We start from the raw sequence: 24738 nt of genomic DNA on the forward strand, positions 1-24738 counted from the left end.
GGAGTGCTTTCTTTTCTTTTGAGTGTTGTGTTTTATAGTGATTCGACGAAATGTTTTATCTCCGTACTTAATAATAGAAGAATTTGGCAGAAATATGTAAAATTGTCCCTCCTAAAAAGATTAAATGGGCAATAGTTAGGACTTAGGAGAGGTGCGCCAGAACCAAGGCTATTAGATACCTCAGGAAAGCCCGGCCAGAACCACACGTGCAAGTTTCCCTGCATGTGGCTGATCCAATTAAAAAAATTTGATAAAATAATTTAATGGTAAAATTTAAAATAAAAATTGATTTTAAGTAATAAATAAAAATAATTAACTTATTTTTAAATTTATATTTATATTTTATCTTTTTATCCTTATTTTTCTTATTGCATTCATGATTTTTTTTAATACTTTACAATCTCCAATATTTTTTAACTTTATTTTCTCTAGTTCTAATTTATAATATATCAATTTAATAAATAAAATAAAATTTAAATAATATGTTTTAAATCAATAATTTAAGTATTATTTAATTTAAAGTCAACTTAAGTGATTAAGTTTTATCAAACTCTTCATAAAAGAGGGAGTATTTCTACAAAGTATTTTTAGTGAAACTTTTTTTTCATAAATATTTTTAGAAGAATTATCTTGAAGTATTTCTCTAAAAAACAATATAAAAGATTTTTAATATTGTAAATAATTTTTAAAATATTTAATAATATTTTAAATAACTTATGTTTTTAAAAATATATTTTTTAAGAACAAAAAGGTTCCTAAAATCAATTGCGACCGCACTCTAACTAAAAAAAATGGTTTGGTAAAAATTAAAATGCGATAAAACCAGGAATATTATTTTGTATATTTATTTTTTGGCTGGGCAGAAATCAGAATATGGAATACATTATATGTGAAGGGAGGGAGAGCATCACCCTACTCTTTCTCAGAAATCAAGCAACGCCAACATCAAATATCCCTGTGTGAAAGTAGGGTTTATCTATTGTCATTTCCATAATCTTGGAATTTCTCAATCTGAAATTCCAAACCCTAACTTTGGATTCTTCTCCATTAAATAGAAAATTGAATTTGCTGAATCTGAGGTGAGAGTGTGACAGACCATTTGATTGAGCGTAGAAATGGATAAGTTACTGGAATTCGGGAGAAAAGCGATGTTCTATGTTAGGGTTCTTTCGGGATACGAGGAGCGAAGAATCCGATCTTACAGATTGCAGCTTCAACAGCGTCTTGCACAGGTTTTTCTTTGCCTTCTTTTTCGTCTATCGTCTTGGAAATTCGTATCGTTCTGATTTCGCTGTTTATTTTTTTGGTTCTACTTCAATCGTTGACTGCTAAAATTGGGATTGAAGTTATCATGTATTTATTCTGCAATGAAAAAAAAAATTGTTTGCAAAAATTTTGTGCCTCGTTTGAGCTGTTACGAAAAAGAATAACAAAAAATTCGAGCTGAAACACGTGGAAACACGAATATTGATGTGCAATTCGAAAGAGAATGTAGAGTTCTCTGGGAAATGAAATGCAGAGAGGACGATTTGGAGAAAGTTTGAAGATTTTGATTTATGGTTGTAGTTGGTGAGTGATAGCATGTCATGGTTTGGGAATTCTGATTCTTACATTTCTTGGTTTTAAACCTTTGTGTATACCCATTTATTTGTTTGTCTTTTCCCCTCAACCATTAGGGCTCGGGGGTTCGGCTCTTGGTGTTATCCATTGAACATTCTTCCATAATCTTCTGATTCTTAGATTTGTTGATTTTTTTTCCTTGCTGCAAGTTTCATTTGGCTGTTCTCAAATGCTAAACATTAATCTAAAGTTTATACCAGTAAACATGATTCAAATATTGAACTCTCGAGCCCGTTAGCCTGCTTGTCTAAATACTTTTTAACCTGCACCAAGAAAAAACATTCATTATCCAAGGTCCTGTTAAAATATTTTTTCAAATATTTCTTAAAAATAACTTTTATCTATTGCGCCTTATTTTCAATCATTCTCCATATTTGTGTAATTATTTTGTGAAGTATCCCTCAAAAAACAATTAAAAATAACTAAAAAAAAAAATTCAAATACCTTCTTAAAAAACATCATGTTTTCAAAACAATTTTTGAAAATCTATTTTGGAATACTTGATAACTAAACGTGTTTTCTATTTATTTTTTCTCAAAAACAAAATATTATTCTTGAAAAACCTATTAAAAAAATATATATATTATCCTTGAAAACAGTTCCCAAACATAGCTTTAGAGACTTAATAGTATATGTCTTGTGTACTTTGGTGTACCTTTCTCTATTACTAATTTATAAATACCCATCTTTACCTATCAGAAAAATAGCCTTAGAGACTTACCAAGGCTTTCTACGAGTCTTACCCCAAAGAAAGGTAATCGAATCTACAGATTAAAAATTGCAAATTGTACAAAGAAATAGTATTTTTCATCACCAATCATTAATCTCAGGAGTAGTAAGACTGCAAGGAAAGTTCATGAAGAGGGAAGAGAAAGATAGAATGGTGTGGATGGACACTAAAAATAATGTTTTGTTAGTCAAATCTTTATATTTTGTCCTAGAGTTTGGGTGCTTTGCTCCTTTCCTCGTGGGCATCATTTGAAATCCATTGGTCCTGCCTGAAGTATGTTTTTTTTTTCTTGGGAAGCTAATTAAGGGAAGGTGTTGACCTTAGACTAGCCTCAAAGGAATATCTTCTTTCATAGTGCCAAAGCAAGGGTGCTATGACAGCTATTTTTCTCTTTATTGAGCTTTGTTTGGGTCTATACTTATAGGATAGGATGACTCTTTCAAGTTGGCATGAATTCTTTGTGAGAAGAAAACACAAAAAGGTTTAGAGAGCTGCTCTTTTGTAGATTTTTTTGATACTTTAGAAGGAAAGGAATTGAAAAGCATTTGAAAATGAGGAGCAACCTCGCTCCTCCCTATTTTAGTCAAGTGGTCGCATTAATCCCCTTAGAAGGCCATTGCATAGGTATTTTAGGACTTCTCTAGTGATACTCGTTTTTTGGCAGGACATGGGGCAATGCTTCATTTTTGGGAAGACTTGTGGTATGGGGATCAACCTCTTTGCTTTCAATTTCCAAATCTATTCATAGTTGTGACAATTGAACATTCTTCAATTTCATCTAATCTTGGCATCTTTTTTCCATTTTCTTGGAACCTTAACATTCATTGTAATCTCCTTGATTTGGAGATAGAGGAGTTGGAAAGACTTATGACCTCTCTTATCGCATGTGCATTCGACATAGTCTGCTCCTGATCTGAGAGTTAGGTCATTATCTTCTTCAAGTCTATTCATATTAAAATCTTTCCTTTCAACCTTGTCCAATCTATTAGTTCCTGTTCATTTCTCGCTAAGAAAATTTATATGACAAACCCCATCTAAGGTCAAAGCCTTTGCATAGTAGCCAACAAGAAGGTCAATACCAATTCCTTGCTAAAGGCGAGAAGACCTCACAAATCCATTGGTCTTGATTGTTTCATTATATGTATGAGGAGTAGTGAATACTTATAAAAAAAAAGTGCATGAGTAGTGAATTGATTGACCATCTTTTTTCTTTATACTACCCAATGACCTTGGCTTTTTGGTATAAAATAACCAAGCTTGATTGGTTTTCCTCCTAAGAGTATAAGTGACGTAATGATCATTTCATTTAGAGTTTTGGAGTGTACAACTAGAGGTAAAATTCTTTGGCAAATTGTATACCTCACTCTGATTTGGATAATATGGTGGGAAAGAAACATGAGGATTTTTTTGAGTAAGTGGAGAAGTACAAAGTTGATATGGGACTTAAATGCATTTCCATTCTTCTTTTTTTAGCCTCAACAAGTTTAGCTTTCAAGGACATTCCTCTCAATGTTATTTAGTTGAATTGGAATCTGGTGTGTAAATCATAAAGGTTAAAATAGCAAATCCTAGAGCAAAGCTTTTGTCTCCTTTGTAGATGTATTGCTCTCTAACGAGAGAGGAACTATACTTCCTTTGTATAGTTTTACATGGTATAATATTGAGGTATTTGTGTAGATATTGTATTGGAGGAAACCCATTCATCTATTCTTTTAATCAAAGTTTGTATATCCGGGGCAGAATTTGTCATCCTTTACATGTACTTCTAAATCATTATCAATGAATATTTTGTTTCTGATTAAAAAGAAAAATGCAAAGCAGTCGATTTAATTGCTAAACTATTCCTTTGTTAGAAGTTTGTCATTATGGTTTTGGAGGTGCATAGTAGAAGGATCAATGCCATTAATTAATTTTGTAAATTGGGTAGGATATGACTAAGGAAGGGAGTAGTTTATTATGTTGTCCCTACTACAAGCTATGCCTTTTGTTACCCATTGTCTACGCTTCTATGTACCTTGGTGTATAGTTGTTTTTTAATGTTATAATATGTTTGTTGTACTTCTTAAAAAAAATTAATCTTGTTTTGTATATGTTAGTGCACCTTTTTGCCATATGCTATTAATATATTTCTTTACTTGCCTCTAAAGAAATCAATTATTAATCCAATTTATAGCAATTGGCCTTATTTATAGGGAAAATCCTAAAAACAAAATAAAACAATGAAAAGAAGCTTAACCTATGTTGTAACTTATGAGGACTTTTATTTCTTTATTAAAACTCCTAAATCTTCCAATAATGAAACTAAAAAGAAAATATAAATTTTGCTTTTAGAATTATAAACTTGAAATTTATACAAACTTTTTTTTACACAAGTTTCTAATAAAAGAGATTTCTAGATTTTAAAAAGGACTTGAGCAAAGTCTTTTAGAAAAAGACTTGTTAGAAAATAAAATGTTTTAAAATATAGAAACTTTTAGAAAGTCTTGTTTTGTAGGTTCTCTAAAATCATAATTATCAATAACCAACTAATTATGATTCTAGAGAACCTACAAAACTGTAAAATTACTTAAATGCCCTGGAAGGAGTAATTTACATTTTCTTTATTTTCTTTCACTCCTTTCTGAAGTAGATCTTGTAGATTCATCCCCATTAATGACTTTCATTTGAAACTCCTTCACATATGTAGGGCCTCGGATGTTCGAGGATCTTAAAATATTCTTTTTGCAGTCGAGATGTTTGGATATAACTATACTGCTATGGAGAAGAAAAGAATGTAGTCTTAAAGAAAAGACTAAAGAGAGGAGTAACATGAGTAGTACATGTAACACCATTGTATAATGGTATTACATATACTGTTAGTTTGGTCACAAGCCTCGACAACTTTACAGGATCAACTCTATAGCCCTCTGCACACATATAAGATGGTTGTCCCTCAAATTATCTTTTTTCCTCCTTGTTTGCCTTTGAGAAGGATATAGTAAGAAGAATGAGCAGATTGTTGAATCTGTACCAAGAACTGTAGATATTCAGATATCCATGCTACTCAAGTTCATGGTGTCAAAAAACTTCCTGGTATGAGTTATTAACAGTGCAAGTAAAAATGTGTTAGCTTTGTCAACGGATGGACTCAATGTTGAGAGTTGAGATTACTTTTGTGAAATGATTGGATAGGTTCCAAAGAACATTGTCTTACCAGACAGTGGATCCAAGCACTTGCAATCTTAGGGGGAAACTAGAGGTGCAACTTGGGTGGGTTGAACCCAACCCACTTTTGGGCTGGTTTGGATAGCTCCTTTTACAATTTGGGTTGGGCTTAGGCAAAGAAAACCTCTTCTGAATTGGATTCGGGTTGGTTTGTTGGGCAACCCAAACCTGAATTGAGTATTTAATAATTTTAATTAGATAATATTATATATATATATATATATATATATATATATATATTTGTGACATTTAAAGTTTAATTAACTTTTAAGGATTTAGTTAATACGCAATTAGGTTATCTTATATAAAATAGATAAATTACCTTCTAATCTATTAAAATTAATTAATAACCAAATTATTTTATTTATTTCATTTAAAAAGAATTTCTTATCAAAAGAAAGAAGGAATAAGCCCTACACTTCTGTCTGGACTTTCACTTTCTTCTCTCCACTACTGCCATCTGCCATTGTTATTTACAAATGTTTTGGCTTGCCAACATGTTGCACTTTTTTGTTTTTTTATTTTTTGGTGCAATCCTGCCACTTAACCTGATCCAACCTGAATTTTGACTATACTAACCAAGTAACCTACCCAAACTGGGCATAACCCGTACATTTTTCTCCACCCAAAGTCTAACTTGATTTCAACTCTAAATTAGGAAAAACTGTCTAGGTTGAGTTTGGGTTGTGCAACTTGGGATAAAAATCAGGTTGGGTTGGATTTTGGGTTGATGTGATTTATTCTCGGTATGGCTTGGTTGACTATCAACCAGATCCAACCTGCTCGAATTGCAGCCCATAGGGGAGACGTGTCCATGGTATGACTGCATGATGTGTTATATGGTGCAGCATGTCAAAATGCTTATGGATCATAATGTGGAATTCCATTTAACTTTATTATTTTCCTTGTCTCTGCGGTTATTTCTTATATTGTTTATTTTAGCACTAGATATTCCTGTATAAACAAGGATATGTCATTAGCTCTAGTGCTTCTTTATTGGACTTTTTTGGTCAAATAATTTGGTAGGTGGAACAAAACAATCTCTCACCAAGAATGCTTATGGCCCCTCAGAGTTATGGGGAGACAATTCAGTAGTACATGACTCCACCATGATTATAGGGCGAGGTTTGTAGGAATGTTTATTGATTATAGTAATGAACACCATTTACAGTTTAATTTTGTTAGTATGTTTTCTCCATTTCTGTGGCTATTTTTTTATACTTTCATTCAGCTATCACATTTCTCATGGTAAGCAAGGTTAGCACATTTGTCAGTAATGTTTCTTGTCACGATCCCTGATTTTTTTAGTGACCTTTCTCTCACTGTGTTTGAACCCCCGCCTTCCCTCTCTCCCTCTCTCTCTTTCTCTCTAGGCTCAAGAAAGGAAGGCAGCATTAAGAAGGATCCCTGAAAAGGCTATTTTATCAGAGGTTCGCCATATGGTTGAGGAGATGCAGACTTTAAACAGGAAGCTGGAAGAAACAGTAAGTTTCACTTTCTAATGGAGAAAATCGGACAAATGAATCAAAATTTTCTGAGCTTTAAGGTTCATGTACAATTTGCTATATGTTGGGATTTTTGTCATTGTGTGGAAAAATGCATTTTCCAATTTTTACTATATGGTAGAGATAATTGGATAACAGCCAAAATAGGTAATTGCATTACATTTTCTGCAAAAAAAATTTGCTAACATGACATTGTTTTCAATTGAACCTGTTCCAGCAGACATTCAGCAGGAGGCATCGCAAATCTAAGCAATGATATTTGTGATATGGAAATTTAATTAATTTTTCACAAAAAGGTGTTATAATCACCATAACATTTTTAATCAAATTGTTGTTCACTAGTCACTTGTCCTCATCGTCACCCACATCAAAAAGATCACCTAGGAGGGACCTCAGGAAACCTTGTGCACATAGTGCGCCTATTTGACATCACAATTTCTCCATCAAAGGGCCATCCTAGGAGAGACTGCATAGAACCTCCTTGCACATGGTTTCATCTATTTGACATCATTCTTCTGATATCCAGGAGTTGCATTTGTTCTTTGTTATTCATCCATTTTGGATCGATCTTTCGTCTACTTCATCGTCAGTGTCGTTATTATCGCATTACAAGTCTTTCTTGACAGGCTAGCATTTTCTATGAGTTATGGCCATATCTATTGTAAGATTTCCTTTGAATTTTTTCTGTTTCTGTTGCACAAATAACATTGTAAAAGCATCTCTTCACTTGTTGATTCTGCTTTAATTCAATGTGAACTCCCCTTCTTTAGCTCTGACAGTCAGCCATTATGAATGATACAACCAGTTATGTCTGCCACATGGAATTTTTTAAATCCATAATTTATGTGCAATCCATGTCCTCATTGCTGCAGTAGATTCAGAAATTGTGGGAAAAAGTATAATGGAAAGGAGCTGATGAACTAGAACCTTCAAAGGCTGGCTTTCTTTCTTATTTTGAATTGTGAACACTAGTTGAGGCAAGACCTTTTTTGGTATTTTAAACAGTGTCTTTGACAGCAGGACTCCATTTATTCCAACGGTGAATGGAAAGAAGTTTACATGGTGAATGAAACTGCATTTCAGTGTAAATCTGTAATCAAATATCGGTTAGCTATGATTTACATAACATTGAGATGATATGCAGCCTTGTCTCAGAGTCACCCTAAACTCAGTGGATCTACTCCACTTATGCCTCACAAATTTTATATCATCTTTTGTGGGGTGGGGAGGGAGGGGTTTCGAAGAATTAGATTACCATACCTCCAATTTGATCTAGGTTATCCATCTCTAGAGGGATTCTGTCGAATCCAACTCATTCCCTCAAGGAATGCAACTCTGCTTTCTTTAAATAAGTCAGCCATCTCTAGTTTTCAGGTGTCTTAGAGAAATGTGTATTTGTGTGCAGGAAGCTGCCATTGAAGAGTACTTTAAGCCGATTGACAAGGAAGCTGAGATCATCATGAAAATGCAGCTTGATGGAGAAGAGAAGGCAATGAAGGAGATGATGGCAACCATGCATAAACAAGCTTTGTTCGAGAAAGTAGAAGCAGAAAAAATTGCAAATATGCAAAATGCAGGCACAAGCCAACAACATGACCAGGACCCTGCATCTGCATCTGCCACCAGCCATGCTCAGATGAGATGATGCAGACTCCATCTCTTTCCTTGGCTGATTTTCTAGAATGGTGCTTGTAGGGATTTTGACACTCATCACTTCCATTATGAATAACAGAGTCCAATAGGAATCATACCTTGAGAAGTGCAGACTCTGCGATAAAGGCCAATCAATCTTGTTCTCTCTTCCCCTTATTTCACAAATATTTTTTCCGTTTACTACTCTACTGGAACCATAGAAAAGAGATGTCACAAGTGAGACTGTATGAGAGGGATGGAGAGAGGAAGCACAAAAAGGCTGATTATTCCACACACAAACCCTCTGATCATGCGATTGGCATCAAGGATTTGGTTTGAATGTTACAATGAAAGATGTGTATCTAACAACACTAGATACAAGTTAAGGCTAATTCTCTCTTATGGATGGTATTTGTGATACTCACCTCCCTTAAGGTTTTAGCTAAATACCCAATAAGTATCTTTTTTATTTTGAATGAAAGGGAGGTGATAAATGAGAATGAAAACGGAAGTGTTTGATGAAATTTCAAATCAACGAGGGGTCAAGTGTATTTAGTCATTCGATTGCATTTTGAACGTTGAAATAGAAAATGAGAAATTAATTAATTTCATTTCGATTTGTTCATGTTTTTGGATTACTTTTAAAATGGAAACAAAAATAGGAATAACAAATTCATCGTCAAATGGAAAGCATATCATATCTCACTCTCAAGAAGGATTTTGATTCCTCTCCTCTACAAGGATTGTGATTCATCAATCGTACCTTATAAGAGTCATCCAGCTGAATAATACCGACATATGTAGGCCAAGTCCTTATTCTATAATATTTGTAAGATGGAAAGTCCAAGCGCAGAGGACCCATATCGCATTGTAAGCAAAAACCAAGGCCCCATAAGCTGGAATGATGATGTTACCCTGCCACGATAAATTAGAGACAAAGTCCAACGCATAGACTCCATCAACTGCATTATGAGAAGGACTTCTCCTCATTGGCCGACTTTTCACTATTATCTTCATTGTTAATCCAGTGTCTGAGAGAGGATGATAGCATTAATTAAATGGTTTACATCATACAACATGGGGTTGGTTTTCATTGATTTAAAATTGGAATTAGGCACTATGACTAGCTTGTCTGGTAATAATAAGTACCATATAGAAATCTTATCTTTATCCTGATTAGATGTATAGGTCATATCTTACCCTCTTGGGACAAAGAGAAAAACGGTGAATTAAAGAACAGGATCAAAAGGAAAAGCAATAAGTTGAAAATTATTTACTTTGTTATTTTGATTAGTTTTTGTTAAACATAATAATATAATTTTTTTCAATGATTCTAGAAAGTGTTTATAATATTCGTAATACTTGAAATTCAAGCATTAAAAATACTAGAAACGTTTTTTATAATCACTGTCAAACGCACTTTAAATAGTAAGTTTGATAATGATTTTAAGAAGTATTTTGAATCTTTTTTATATTTGAAAATAATAATTTTTAAGTATTAAAAAAGTTAGAAACACTTTTTAAAATCACAACGCACTCTTACTCATTAGGGTTATGTTTAGTTCCAAAAAAATTGAGGGAAAGAAAATAGAAAAAATAAAAAATAAATTTAAACTCAATAAGCAATTTGTATATGTTTCTTCAAACTGTTTTACTTATTTTTCTCTATTATATAGAAATTAAAAATTTTAAATATATATAAATTTTTGACAAATTTTAATTAAGCTTTATTTTCTTTTATACTTTTACGGTGAAATAAACGTAAGAAAACAATTTCTCTTAATATTTTCCTTCATTTCTAAGTATGACAACCAAACATAGGAGGGAAGCTACTTAATATTTATCATTATTTTTGCCAAACATGAGTGTCATATTTTATTAGCTGGATATGATATCATAATGTAAGATATATATATATATATATATATATATATATATATATATAAAATAGATATGATATATATAATATAATAATATGTTAGATTATTATATTTAATAAAACATATTATATAATGCTAATGATTGGTGTGGAATAAAAATTAGAATGAGAAGCATATCTCCTCTCAATATTCCATAATTTTCTCTTATAAAAATATAATATTATGGGGCTGAAAGTCATACATATTAGGCTATGTTACATAGTAAATATATAAAAATACAATTATATTGGCATTACTTTAAGTTGTATTAAATAAATATTTTTTAAATTCTTGTCCTTTCAAATCAAAATTTAATTACAACCAATTTATTTTTGTTTAGAAAATGAATAACATGAAAAAAAAAAAAAATTGGAAGTATGCGGATAAAATAATACCTAAGAAATTGTTTTGTAACTATTTTTGAAAATTATTTAAATATTTTTTAAAAATTGTTCTTTAATATTTTGTAAAATAAAAATATGTTTAGGAATCTAAAATATTTTTAACCCGTTTTTAATATTTTATAAATAATTTTTATATTTAGTGTTTTATTTTTAATCATTTTTCATATTCCTATACTTATTTTTTAAAATAGTTATCAGAAAATAAGTGAAAATAATAAAAAATAACTAAAAAATGTTATTTAAAAACACGTGTTTTTAAGAATAAAAATTAAAAAATAATGTTTTTTATTATCAAACATATTTTTATAGTTTTTTTTTTAATAATAGAAAACTTTTTTAAAAACAGTTAGCAAACAAATAGTAACTATTTAATTTGAATTTTTTGAATTCCTTGTTTTTCTTCATCTGTTACAAGTGAATTTAAAGGAAATGTAAAAGCTAAGTCAATCAATTATCCTATTACTAATTTTATCTTATTATTAGAAATCAAATATGATCCAAAGTTGTGACAGCTATTTTTTATTTGTTAATTAAATATATTTAAAATTTATAAACATTAAATTTGACCTTGTATTTCCTTTAAAGGAAAAAATGGGTTTCCAGTTATTAAATTTATTAAAGTTGTCAATCAATCGGCATAACAACTCTCAAGTGGGACCCTTTTTGGACGGATCCCTGGCTGAAGGGTCAAAATAAGCCCATTCTTCCAACTACAATTCTACCCATCTGCCTTTTGCCTTTTTGGGTCCCTTAGAGGCATTTATGCTTCCCCATCTTTCAACAATTTTATTAATTAAATTTTGTCAATAAAAGCATAAAATAAATATTTTAAAAATAAATTATAACACACTTACATATTATATCATTAACAATACGTTTGAGATTGATTTTAGAAAATATTTTTATATTTTATATAATTAAAATTATAAAAAATTTCAAATATTAAAAAAATTATAAATATTTTCTAAAATCATTAAAAAACAGACTCAAAATATATTTAATAATAATTTTAAATATACCATATTTTCTTCCGATTTCTTTTCCCTCAAAGGTATTGTGGGCTTTGTAAAAGAATATAATGGGTACCACACATGGATTTTGCAATTCCAACCATTGAAATAGTGGATATTACAAAGTTTGATGGAGATGTGTATGATCAATAGTGAGTGTCACTTAGCAAATTTCTAGTTGTCTACTTGTAAGTCAAATATCATTCCATTTGAGCATAGCCTATTTAATTTCTATCCTCAATTTTATTTTTGGTGATGATAACAAAATATTATAACCGGATACCATTCTTTTAAGGGGTTTTATACCATGAGGTTTTGGATGGGAAAAATGTTGGTGATATCATCCCTTTTACCACTCTTTTTTTTTTAAAAAAAATTATATTTAATAGATGAAAATCAATTTTTATTAAATAAGTATAATCTTTTTAACATAATATGTGTGATATATATGACCCTATGATATTAAACATATATGTGAAGCCAATCAATAAACCTAAATTTTAATCTAATAAGTTATGTTTGGTTCTTAAAAAATACGAGAGAAAAATAAATAAATAAATAAAGTAAAAAAAATAAAGAAAAATAAAAAGTAAATTTAAAATTAATAAATTATTTTTATATGTTTCTTCAAATTTACTTAACTTATTTTTTCCTATTATAAATATATAAATTTTTAACTAATTTTAATTATATTTGATTTTTTTTACAATAAAATCCGATATAAAAAAACTATTTTTTTAATATTTTTTTTCTTTTCTTAATATTTTTTGGAAACCAAACATAGTTATAAGGATAAAACCAAGTTTAGCTCCCTACCGTTGTAGAATTATAATATGAATTTATTTCAAGATATTTTTATTGGATAAGGGTAACCTAAAACTCTCTTTTTATAGATGGGGAAAATTAGTTATGGTGATTTATAATAAAAATGGTGGGAGCATAAAAAATAGATTTTTTTTTTCTCTTTTACACCTCCTATTTTGCTACCTATTTTTATTTTAAAACTTTATCCATTTAATTCTAAAAAATTAAATTGAGCCAAGATTCTTTCTTTTTATTCAAAACTTCTATTTTTTTGGTTCTTGGAAGTTGTTAAGAAAAAAAAATGTTAAGGAAATGTTGGATTTCATTATAGAAAATAGGAAAGAAAATTAAATATAACTAGAAATGTATACATTTTTAAATTATTTAAACTTCACCTAGAAGAAAAAAAAATAGATGAAATGAATTTAAAATAATATATAAAAATAATTTATTGATTTTAAATTAATTTTTTATTTTTATTTTTATTTTTTTGTCTATTTTTTTTTATATTTTTTTCTTTTATATTTTCCTTCAAACTTTCTGATAACTAAACATAACCCTAATTTTTGGAGAAAAAATTTAAAGCGACTGTTACGACTTTTACTTTTTACTAAATAAAAGGCCACAATTATTGCATAATTCTTTATTAAAATAAAATTTTAAAGCAAATTAAAAAGGGTGGAAATGAGGAAATTGCAAAATACAAGGGAATTCTTATCAACATTATAGAAAGGAGGGGTCCCTATACAAATTGCCCTTTTGCTTTTGTTTTATTGAAAAAATAGTAAAAGTCTACAAACCAACTTTTGTTTTTTTTTTTTTTCTTTTCAAAAAGTACTCTTAAATCAGGATATCCAAATTATGCAATTTTCTTTTGAGGAGAATCCAAACAATGCCTAGTTACTAGCTAAGTGCATTGATCATAAAAGCTATAGCATATTTCTTTTTTTGAAGGATTGTGATGCTAACTTGTAATTTTTGGACCCATGTGCACCATATGTCTCATCAATTGCAATCCTGATCAGACCCCACCAATCCTTTTGCCTTGTTTGAGTATCCTCCTTTTAAAATATTAATTATTATTTTTAAAAAATTATTTGCATATGTATATGAGGAAGGCTTCTCTCTTACTCTCACCTTAATCACACCCATTAAGGCACTAATGGGTGTGGTTAGATTAATGTTGTCTTTATCAGTTTGAAATTATTCTAAGTGTTGAGGGAGTGTTTGGATTTTAGTGGGTTGAAGTAAGCTTCTTTAGGGTGCTCTTTGTATTATATTATTATTATAGAAAATGATTCTTGGCCCCATGAACCGGGCTAAATGACATATCCATTTAAAGCTTTAGGGTTTTGTGATTGTTGCATTTTTTTTGTCTCTAAAGGCATAAACTTCCAAATCTTGGGGCTACAATTACAAGACAAATATTTATTTGCTCTTGGTGGGGAGTTGAAGTAAATCAACCTAACTCCTTAATTTTAGTAGGGGAGTTCTCTTCAATTTTATTTTATTTTTATTCCTTTTTTTTATTATTATAAAATATATATATATATATATGTGACTTTATCAATATGTTCTTACCTTCTCCAATACCCAAATATAGAGAAGTTTTTGCCCTAAATCTTGGTCTCCTTCCCTGTCATCTTCATCCTTTTTTTTCCTTTGGTTGGGGATGACAAAAAATTCATTGGTTAGATCTTTTGTGAGATCCACCCCTTAAAAAGAGCAAAAATAGAAAGTGACATTTGGAGTCCAAGTTGAGAACAAGGACATGAAAGAAGAAAACCCGGAAAACTAGCCACTTCCCATTGAGCTATCCTAGTAGTTTGATGTCATTTGCCCCACCCCCACCTAGACTAAGTTTCTTATGTTGCCATCCCTCAATTTCCAAGGAAGAGGAAGAGGAAGAGAGGGAGACCATGAAGTCCTCTCCTACCCTGACCCTCATTTCCTTCCCACTTCACTTTTCATGTTTAGTTTCCCCCTTCTTTTTTTAAAGAAGACAAAACAAGAGTAAAATATAAAGTTAGGAAGAAAATGGGGTGAGAAAGATGAAGGGAAGGAGCCAAGAATAAGAATTTAGGATTAGGATTAAGGTTTGTTTGGGTGAAAGGTAAAATTAAAAACAAAAGTAAAGAAAATGTAGAATAGGAGGGAGAACATAACTCCCCTCTCAATGAGAAGGCAATGGATGTATGTTGATTTATAAAATTCACAAGTAAATATGAAAAGGGAAGTGATGAATGATGGTGGTTAGTGGTTATAGAATGTATGATGCAGAATGTAAGTAGTATTCATTGCATGTCATACCCACCTTTAATACACATGGAAGAGAAGTAAATGACACTCCACGCAACACATTCATTGTGGATGGAAGACTATAACAATTAAGTCGACACTACTCCCATCTTATTTCACCATTTCAAATTAATAATTGGTTAAAAAATTATTAAAAAGTGAATTTATAAGAATTTGTTTCATCCTGCTTTTAAAAAAAACATTTTTAATTAAAAAATCACTCAGTACAAATATTATTTTTAGAGAACACTTAAATAGATAATTCTTCTAAAAATACTATTAAATATGCTCTAAAAGCTTATTTAATAGTGATTTTTAAAAAATATTTTTAGGTATTTTAACACTTAATTTATAAAAACAAAGAACTCGAACATTATAATTATGAAGTGTTTTGATTGAATTATTAATCTAATAATTATTAAGTCTGAACGGATTATTTATCTAATAATTTTTAAATCTGTGTCATTTTACCTTCTTTACCTGTATACTTAAGCTTTTAAATTAAATTATTCTCGAGATAATTTTTTAAAACGCGTATGACTTTTAAGCTATGGATGTTTACAAACGCTTAAAAAAATAAAAATAAAAAGCTTGGGCATTAAGTAATGGAAGTGGGGAAGGTCATGGGTTAGGTAGGTGGAGTGGCATGAACCATGATGCAACGAAGGCGCAGGTGAATGGGCTTAGTCAGCTGATGAGGGTGGGTGGCATCTCATGGTTCTCACTCGTCTTCTCTGAAATTTGGTACCCAAAACCCACCAATCAAAAATCCCCAAATGGCACTCGGCCTTTTTTGGGTATGTGGTTTAGAATTGGGTGAAGCACAAGGACTCGTGCATGCACCTCTTTGGACCGAAGATTTGCCCACTCACGCCCCGACTTCTATGTTTGCATTCACACAAACACAATCATTGTTTTTGCTTTTACCAAATTTGAAAACCCTATGACCATGATGCTTATTTTCCTTGGTGATTGACAGGTTTTTGATAATTTTGGGGAGAATTTATAAAATACTCTCCGTAATAACTTTTTATTATGTTTGGAAAAATGATTAAACTAAATTTTATTTATTTATTTTTAAATTATTGAATTTTTATAAAAACAATGTTAAAAATATAAAATAAATTTAAAATAACATATAAAATTAATTTTTATTTTTTCTATCATTTCACTTCTTCCAATTTTCTTTCATTCCTTGTAGTTCTCTCAATTTTTTTAAAATAACCGAAGTGTTCGGTTATTGAAAAAATTAAAGGAAAATGTGAAAAAAAAAAAATCAAACAAGGAAAACAAAACAAAATAAAATAAAGTAAAAAGATTTAAAGTTAACAAATTATTTTATATAGTTTTTGAAATTATTTTATATATATATATATATTAAATAATTTAAGAAGATATAATTTCTAATTAGTTTTAATTATATTTTATTTTATATTTTTCATGTAAACAAAACATGAAAAAAAAAATTGTTTTGTTTTTTTCCTTTTTCTTTTTTTGGTATATTGGGAACCAAACATAGCCTTAGAAAAAGGAAAAATTTGTATTAAAAAATCTAATGTTTTGTTCATTATAAAAACAATGAAAGAAATTCATATATACTTAAAATTAATTTAAAATTTTATCTATTTTAAAATTGTATATGATTTACTAAGTTTAAATCTATTTTTTATTATTTTCATCTCCATTATATGCAACTTGCAATTTTCCTCAAATTTTTCAATAACCAAACTTAGGTAAGAGTTTTTATTTCTAGGTTCATTTGATGTTTGGTGGGTTTTAGGCTATGATTCACATTGAGTTAGTAGAACACTTATCTATTATATTTATATAATATAATTGAATATTACAAATATTTTGTTGAAGAAAGTGTTTTTGAGTTTTGAGCAAAAATAAGAGTCTATTTGATCATGTAATTAAAAAAACAGACAAATCAACTTTAAATTAGACAAGACTTAATATGTTAGATTCATTAATGACTTTAATAGTTTTAAAAATAATTTAAAACTCAAATATAAACTCATTAATATTGGACAAAAATTGATCTAAAATGACTATTGTTTTTATTTTACATAGAATGATTATTTGTCAAATTTCTCACTAAACAAATCAACTTCAAATTAAATAAGACTTAATGCATTCGGTCCATTAATGGGTTTAATAATTTTTAAAAATAATTTGAAACTCAAATAATAAATTCATTAATACCATAAATTTATAGATATAATTACTTCACAATGACTCTATTACTTCTTTTATGCACATAACTATTTATAAATTTTCTCACTTGAAAAATGAGTTGCAAATCAAGTAACACTTTCTATTGAATTTATTAATGGATTTAAGAATTTTTAAAAATAATTTAGAACTCAAGAAAATAATAGATCTTTGTTAGTCATGACTTTACTATTTCTTCTATATACTCAACTATATTTTTTAGATTTTTTTTATTAGGTAAATAAATTATAAATTAAGTAAGATATAATTGATAATATAAATTGTTTACTTATAATTTTTAAGAATGATTTGGAATTAAAAAAAATTGATCCAATTAATTACAAATTAAATAAAAATATTTTAGACTATTATGTTCATAATTGAGTACTAAATGTATACATATAATGAAAATCTTGACTTATTTACATGTTAAAAAAGTTAAACATTATTTGTTATTTATTTTAAATAAAATATTATTAATATTATTATTATTCATTTTTAATAAAAAAAAAATTATGAAGATGTTATAGTCTAACATATACTAAAATAGTATATTTTTGTAAAAAGAAGATATAATTAATGATTTTATTATAATAATTATTTATGATTTATGAATACCTATTTATTCTTTAATTTATTTATAATTAAAAAATATTTTCATTTTCAATAAGACTACAACAAAATTTAATTAATATTATATAAAATAAATTTACATTGTTTTTGCAAAATCAAAACAATTTAAAAAAAAAAATCAACTTATTCAAATAAGTTTTTTGTTTTTTGTTGTTAAAATTTGTTTTCAAAAACAGCTTGTCAAATACCCTCGTTTTTATAAAACACTAAAAAACTGTTTTTTGTTCTTTAAGTTAAAAACAATTTTTTAAAACAAATATAAAAAAAATGACCAAATAGGGTCCTAATATATTTTTAAAAAAATAACCACAAAATAAATCTTCCATAAAAATTTATTTACTATATTGGAAAACTCTAATGGTTATCCTTTTCTTGTTTAAAAACTAAAACTAACAAATAAATTTAAAAAACAAAATTATGTAAAATTTTAGTCTTGATTTGAAATGTATCACTTCTATGTATTGATCTCTTTTATTATTATTATTATTATTATCCTAATTTTATTTCTTTAAATAAATTTTAATGCTTAGTCTTTATTTTTAATGAATTTATTATCTTATTTTTAATTCTCTGAATAATTTTAAAGGTTTAATCCACTCCTCTTTGTTATTTGTTTTTTTACATTAATCTTTTTGAATATCAATTTTTTTTTAATAACTTTTTAAAGACAAAAATACCCCTTGATGAAATTCTTATAATGTTTTTAATTTATAAAAATAAGGTGAAATGGAAAACAAATTTTAGAGAACAAGTATAAGTTGTTTTCATCAATTTTTAAACATACACGCATACATACACATATGGACAAAAATGGGTATAGAATAACTCTATTATTTATCTTCTACAATCATTGTTTTTCGATTTTTTTCACTAGACAAATTAATTCCAAGTTAAACAAGACTTAATATGTTGGATTTGTTAATAAGTCTATTAATTTGTAAAATTAATTTAAAACTCAAATAATAAACTTGTTAATATCATAAATTTATGAACAAAAATTAGTTTAAAATAACTCTACTGTTTCTCTTTTATATAGAATCATTTTTTCTTGATTTTTTTTTCACTTGGTAAATGAATTTCAAATTAAATAAGACTTAATGATTTGGATTCATTAACAAGTGTAATAATTTTTAAAAATAATTTAAAATCCAAATAATAAGCTCATTAATACTATAAATTTATGGATAAAAATTGATTTACAATGACTCTATTATTTCTTTTATGTACATAATTATGTTTTTATAGATTTTCCCACTAGAAAAATGTACTTCAAATCAAGTGACACTTTTTATTAAATTTATTAATGAGTTTAAATTTTTTTTAAAATAATTTCAAATTCAAAAATAGATCTAATCACTAAAAAAATAATAGAGTAAAACTGATAAATCATAAGTCATGACTTTACTCTTGGGGAAAATGGGTTTTGATTCATTAATATGAAAATATATGGAAAAAAAATATATGAAAATTTTTTAAATTTGTATTCTCTCCATTTATTTAAAAATAATTTGAAATATATGTACTTTTTAATAAGTCATTCAATTATTCCCCAAAATGCCCATTTGACTTATTATGTCATCGACATCAATTGACAACTAAACTTCCTTACATAGATATTTTCCTTCCTTTTAGATATTTATTATTATTATTATTAAAGATTTTTTTCCTAGAAACAAACATCCCCTAGGTAGTTTTTTTTCCTTCTCTCCATCAACAAACATTCCATAGGAGAAATGAGTTAAGACATCGCTTTAATGAAAATTTTTTTTTAAAGAGACCATGGAAAAAAACCATAAACTTTATTCCCATCAAAACTTAAACTCATCTACAATCCATTAGAGTTTCACTACTTTTAATATCCATACTCTTCAAACTTCCTCATTTTTTGCTATGAGATGTTTGTTTATTCTCAGGAAAAAAAAAAAGTCTTAATATCTACGTGGAAAAGTCTAGTTGTCAGTTGATATTAATAACATGATAAGTCAAATGGGTATTTTGAGGAATAATTGGATGACTAGTTAAAAAATGCATGTATTTCAAATTATTTTTAAATAGATAAAAATAACACTAATTTAAATAATTTGAGGTTTTTTTCCATATATTTTCATATTAATGAATGAAAATCCACTTATACGTGTATATAATAAAAAATTTGGCTCATTTACAAGTTAAAAAAGTTAAACTTTATTCATTATTTATTTTAAATAAAATACTATTAACAATTATTATTATTCATTTTTAACCAAAAAGAAGAAGAGTATATCAATATCTTTATGTTTCTAACATATAATAAAATAGTATATTTTTTATTAAAAATATAATTTATGATTTTATTATAATATTATTATTCATGTTTTACTAAAGACTATTTATTTTTTAATTTATTTATAAATACAAAATTATTTTAATTTTCAATAAGATTACAATAAAATTTAATTAAGATTATATAAATTGAATTTAAAAAATCAAAATATAAAAAATATTTTTAAAAACAACTTATACAAACAAGTTTTTTTGTTCTTTGTTTTTATTTATTTTTTAAATTTTCCAAATACCATTATTTTTATAAAACACGAAAAAACTATTTTTTGTTCTTTAACTTAAAAATATTTTTTAAAAACCAAGCATAAAAAATTATGGCCAAATGGGAAATTTAAAAAATAATAATAATTAAAGTAATTATTTGAATTGTATTAAAAATGAATATTAAAATTATTTTTATCTTATAGTAATTTTTGTTTCACTAGAATAAAAAGAAAAAAAATTGTTTCATAATTATTTATCTTTAACTTATTCATAATTGTAAATTTATTTTTTGTATTTTTTTAATATGACTTAACTTCTATTTGATTTCATATTATTATAAATTAAATTTATAAAATTTTTATAAAGTAAAAATTAGACACTGTACAAGAATTTTTTTTCTTTAAAAAAAACATAATTTCACTATAAATTAATTATTTTTCCTTTATTTAATTCCAATATTTTATATTTTTCTTCCGCTTCTAACTCTCTTAGTTTAAGTAAAAAGAAATGTAAAACTGAATACAAGGCAAGATGAATACTCGATAACTTAAAAGTATTTCAATGCTATAATTCTAGATATTGACCTTTTTTTTTTTTGATAGGAAATATTGAAATGATATGATTTTATATATCCAATTATTATTAACTACTTGAGGATCAAGAAATTAATGAGATATTTAAATATTTACAAAATAAGAAATTATTATAGCTTATTTTTATTTGAAAATAATAATAATAAAAAATTTGTACATTGGATTTATGATAATGTCATCCATGTCCTTATATATATAAAAGTTAGGCAAATTGAGGGCTTTAATCCAACTTGACCTGTAAATCAGGTTGCGATTTCTAAACTAAACTAATAAATATTCAATTCAAATCCTAGTCCAACTTGACCTTTGATCCAAATGCTTGGCTCAAGTCGATTTTTTTTTTTTCCTTTTTCTTCAAGCTCGGGTTAAGTTTAAATTAGGTTTGAACTGATCAAGTTACATATTTGTTATATGAATTATTCAAATTGTATGAGTTAAATTTAGATGGATTGAGTTGAACCCACATGTGAAAACTCTTTAACTTTATATTTTGTACATTTATACAAAATTTAAATAGAAAAAATAATGAAAAGAATATATTTTTAAAACAATAAAGTAATATATAATATAATTAAATGTATTTTTTTTTCTTTTAAAACCATTTGAAAGGATGTCAACCCAATATATTATATAAAATAGTATAAATTATAAGTATATATAAATATTGTCAATAAATATTCAATTAGTGGTTGGATTTAGGGTATCCAACATTCTAATTAAGCCTAAGCCGAATTTAATACGGAAGGTTTTTTTTTTCCCAAACCCAACTCAATTCAAAAGGAGTTGCCTAACTCTACCAAAAAATTGGGATGAGTTTGGGTTCGGGTTGGATGGATTGAACTCACCTAAGTTGTACTTCCGATTCAATTGTTTTAATATAAATTATTAAGTAATAAAAATTAATGGAGGATTTTTTTTCACATAGTTAAAGCCCATTCATGATTTTTTTTTTTTCCATTTAAGAAAAAAAAAACAACAACACATGGTTTTAAAAATTAATAAATTAATAGGTGTGGAAAACATTTTAGGGTGTCTTCAAAACTTCTTAAATATATATATATATATATTTTAAAGGATTAAAATAAAATAAGTTTGAACGTGTGCATGAAAAAAATAATTTCTATTATTAAATATATTTCCCATTTTTTTGTTTGTATTAGGTGTCTGTTTGATTTATTCATAATTGGTCTATTGATTGAAATGCATTAAATTGATACAAACAAACCCTGTCCAAAAAGAATTGATCCAACAATGGAAAAGAGAAAGAAAGTGACCTCCCAATTGTACATGAGAATGGATTTCTCTCCAATAAAAATAAAATAAGGTAAAATTAAGAGTTGAAAATTGAATTAGAGTCTATTGGGAATTTGGGATTTGATTTAAATCTGTCACAATCATTTTTTTAATAATAATTTATTAAAGAAAAAGTATTATTTGAAGGTTATTAAAAACTTCAAATAAATTAAACCGTTATTAGCTTTTCTTTAGTTCATCAAATATTAATATTATATTTGGTTCTTGAAAAGTATTAAAGAAAAAAAAAAGGAAAATGATTTTTTTTATAATTGACTTATAATGAAAAATATATATAAAAAATCAAATATGATTTCAATTTTAATTTTTAAAAACAAAAAATATACTAAGTTGTGTGGGAAATATAATATTCTTACATAAAAAGTATGAATTTATCTTCTATTTTAAAAAAATTTAAAATTTAAATACCTCAATTTTTAAAAAATCATTATCTTTTAAAGATGAGTTTATAAGAATTGTTATATTTTATGTTATAATTATTACTATTTTTTTATTTTTAGAAAGATAAAACTTTTGAACTTAAGTATTCTTAAATTATTTAATTTTTATATAATAAAAATAAATAAAATGAGTTTAAAAACATATATGAAGGTAATTTATTAACTTTAAAGCTATTTTTATTTTTCATCGTTTTCTCCTTTTTTTCAGGTGTTTCCTCTTTACTTTTTTTCTTCGATATTTTTTCTTAAATTTTCTAGAATCAAACCTAATATAAGTATCCATTTTCAATGGTATTAACACAATGATTGGTACTGAAAACAAGATTATTTAATGATACAATATATTTTGTATTGAAAATAACCTAAATAAGAGCAAATTTATGATTATTAGCCTATTAAAAATAATTTGATATTAAAAAATTTTCATTAAAGTTTGAGCACAACATTTTAGGTATATTTTTAAGGGTATTTTACTAATATTATAGAAAAAAAAATCCAATTTCATTTAGTGGATTTGTATTTATTTTATTTTGAAAGACACTTTACTATTATTGTTTTTTGTTATTATTTCTTTTTCCTTTTTACCATTTGAATAATTTGGGAGAAGACTATTATTGAAAAAAGGTTATACATGCACCAATACTTGATTATTACTATTGATTATGAAAAAGTGTGTAAGATGAGAGTTGTCCCCAAAATCATATGGAATTTGTCTCTTTTTTTTTGTGGTAAATATATATATATATATATAATGAGGGCATACATTATTTGGATATAGACACCCAACTTTTGAATTATTTCAAATAAGTATCATGAAACATAATTCATATTCTTCTTGTTTAACATCAAATCATTTGTGGATTTTTTTTTTCTCCAAAAATCAACACATTTTATTTTCTTTATTTTCTTTATTTTTAATCAAAATTTTAATAAATAAATAAAACACAACAATATTGTTGATGTGGTGTTAGATTATAAGATGTATGATAAACAAACTTAATAATTGGTTTTAAAGGCAAAATTAATTTAAAGCAACAAAATTTAAAATTAATTTAATAATATGGTAAAATAAAAGCATATTTTGTATTTTCTCACAAAATATGCATTTGAAGAAGTATGAAATGAAATATTTTAAAATTTTCCAATATCACTCTAACTTATATTATTATTGGGCAAATACATAAGAAATCTCTAGTGGAACATGGAAGGGAAGAAGCTATGCCTCTCACGTTCCAAATTTATCAATTGAAAGATAGTGCCAAAGAAATCACTTTGGCTTTGACTCAAAATTTGGGTGAAATACATAAAATGGGGTCTCATCCCTATCATTCATGTGCCCACTTGAACACTTTGATACATCATTCTACCATTTGCTATACCTTTAACTCTCTCTCTCTCTCTCTCTCTCTCTCTCTCTCTCTCTCTCTCTCTTTTCATTGTGTACACACATGAAAATCACATTACTCACCTAAAGGCTAAAACAAAAGAAAATAAAATTAGGCAAAGTATGAATACTAGCTAGATGCATCTATCCACCTAACATATGCCCCCTTTTGGCTTCAAATTTTTTTTGTTCCCATGACCCCACAAACCCATCTCCAATGTGCCCTAATTTGGTTCCATTATAGCCTAATCAAATATTTATTTATTAAACATAATTTTGATGTATGTCTGTCGATCTGAACTGTTGGATTTTAGGTCATGGTTTGATCCAATGGAGGGCCAACTTTGCCAAATTAGTACACATGTTCACCCAAATGGTGGGTTGGGTTGGGTTGGATGGGATTGGATTGGTTTAAGTGTAAACACCATAGTAAAACTTGCAATATGGGGTTGTTGGTGAAGGGGGTGAGTTGGGAATTTCATAATTGTATGAGGGCATTTTGGATGTT

General features: G+C 27.2%; 1 protein-coding gene across 2 annotated transcripts; it reads left to right on the forward strand.

The window, feature by feature from the left end:
* The first annotated feature begins 844 nt into the window (after positions 1–844).
* On the forward strand, positions 845–9083 carry LOC104878306 (uncharacterized). Of its 2 annotated transcripts, XM_059733988.1 has the most exons (4): positions 852–965; positions 1056–1232; positions 6928–7038; positions 8465–9083. In XM_059733988.1, exons 2-4 carry the CDS (start codon positions 1116–1118, stop codon positions 8702–8704), a joined length of 468 nt encoding a protein of 155 aa, XP_059589971.1. In that variant the 5' UTR covers positions 852–965; positions 1056–1115; the 3' UTR covers positions 8705–9083. The 2 variants fall into 2 exon arrangements, with proteins under 2 accessions (XP_059589969.1, XP_059589971.1); XM_059733986.1 differs by having other exon boundaries at positions 845–1232.
* The last annotated feature ends 15655 nt before the right edge of the window (positions 9084–24738 follow it).

This window comes from Vitis vinifera, chromosome 2, assembly GCF_030704535.1.
Source record: "Vitis vinifera cultivar Pinot Noir 40024 chromosome 2, ASM3070453v1".
Taxonomy (NCBI): Eukaryota; Viridiplantae; Streptophyta; class Magnoliopsida; order Vitales; family Vitaceae; genus Vitis; species Vitis vinifera.

Bases quoted from the DNA above. Each gene is read 5' to 3' on its own strand.
- LOC104878306 (XM_059733986.1), top strand. From the start codon at position 1,116: ATGGATAAGTTACTGGAATTCGGGAGAAAAGCGATGTTCTATGTTAGG. The intron at 1,233-6,927 runs GTTTTTCTTTGC...CTTTCTCTCTAG, and splicing joins TTCAACAGCGTCTTGCACAG to GCTCAAGAAAGGAAGGCAGC. The intron at 7,039-8,464 runs GTAAGTTTCACT...ATTTGTGTGCAG, and splicing joins ACAGGAAGCTGGAAGAAACA to GAAGCTGCCATTGAAGAGTA.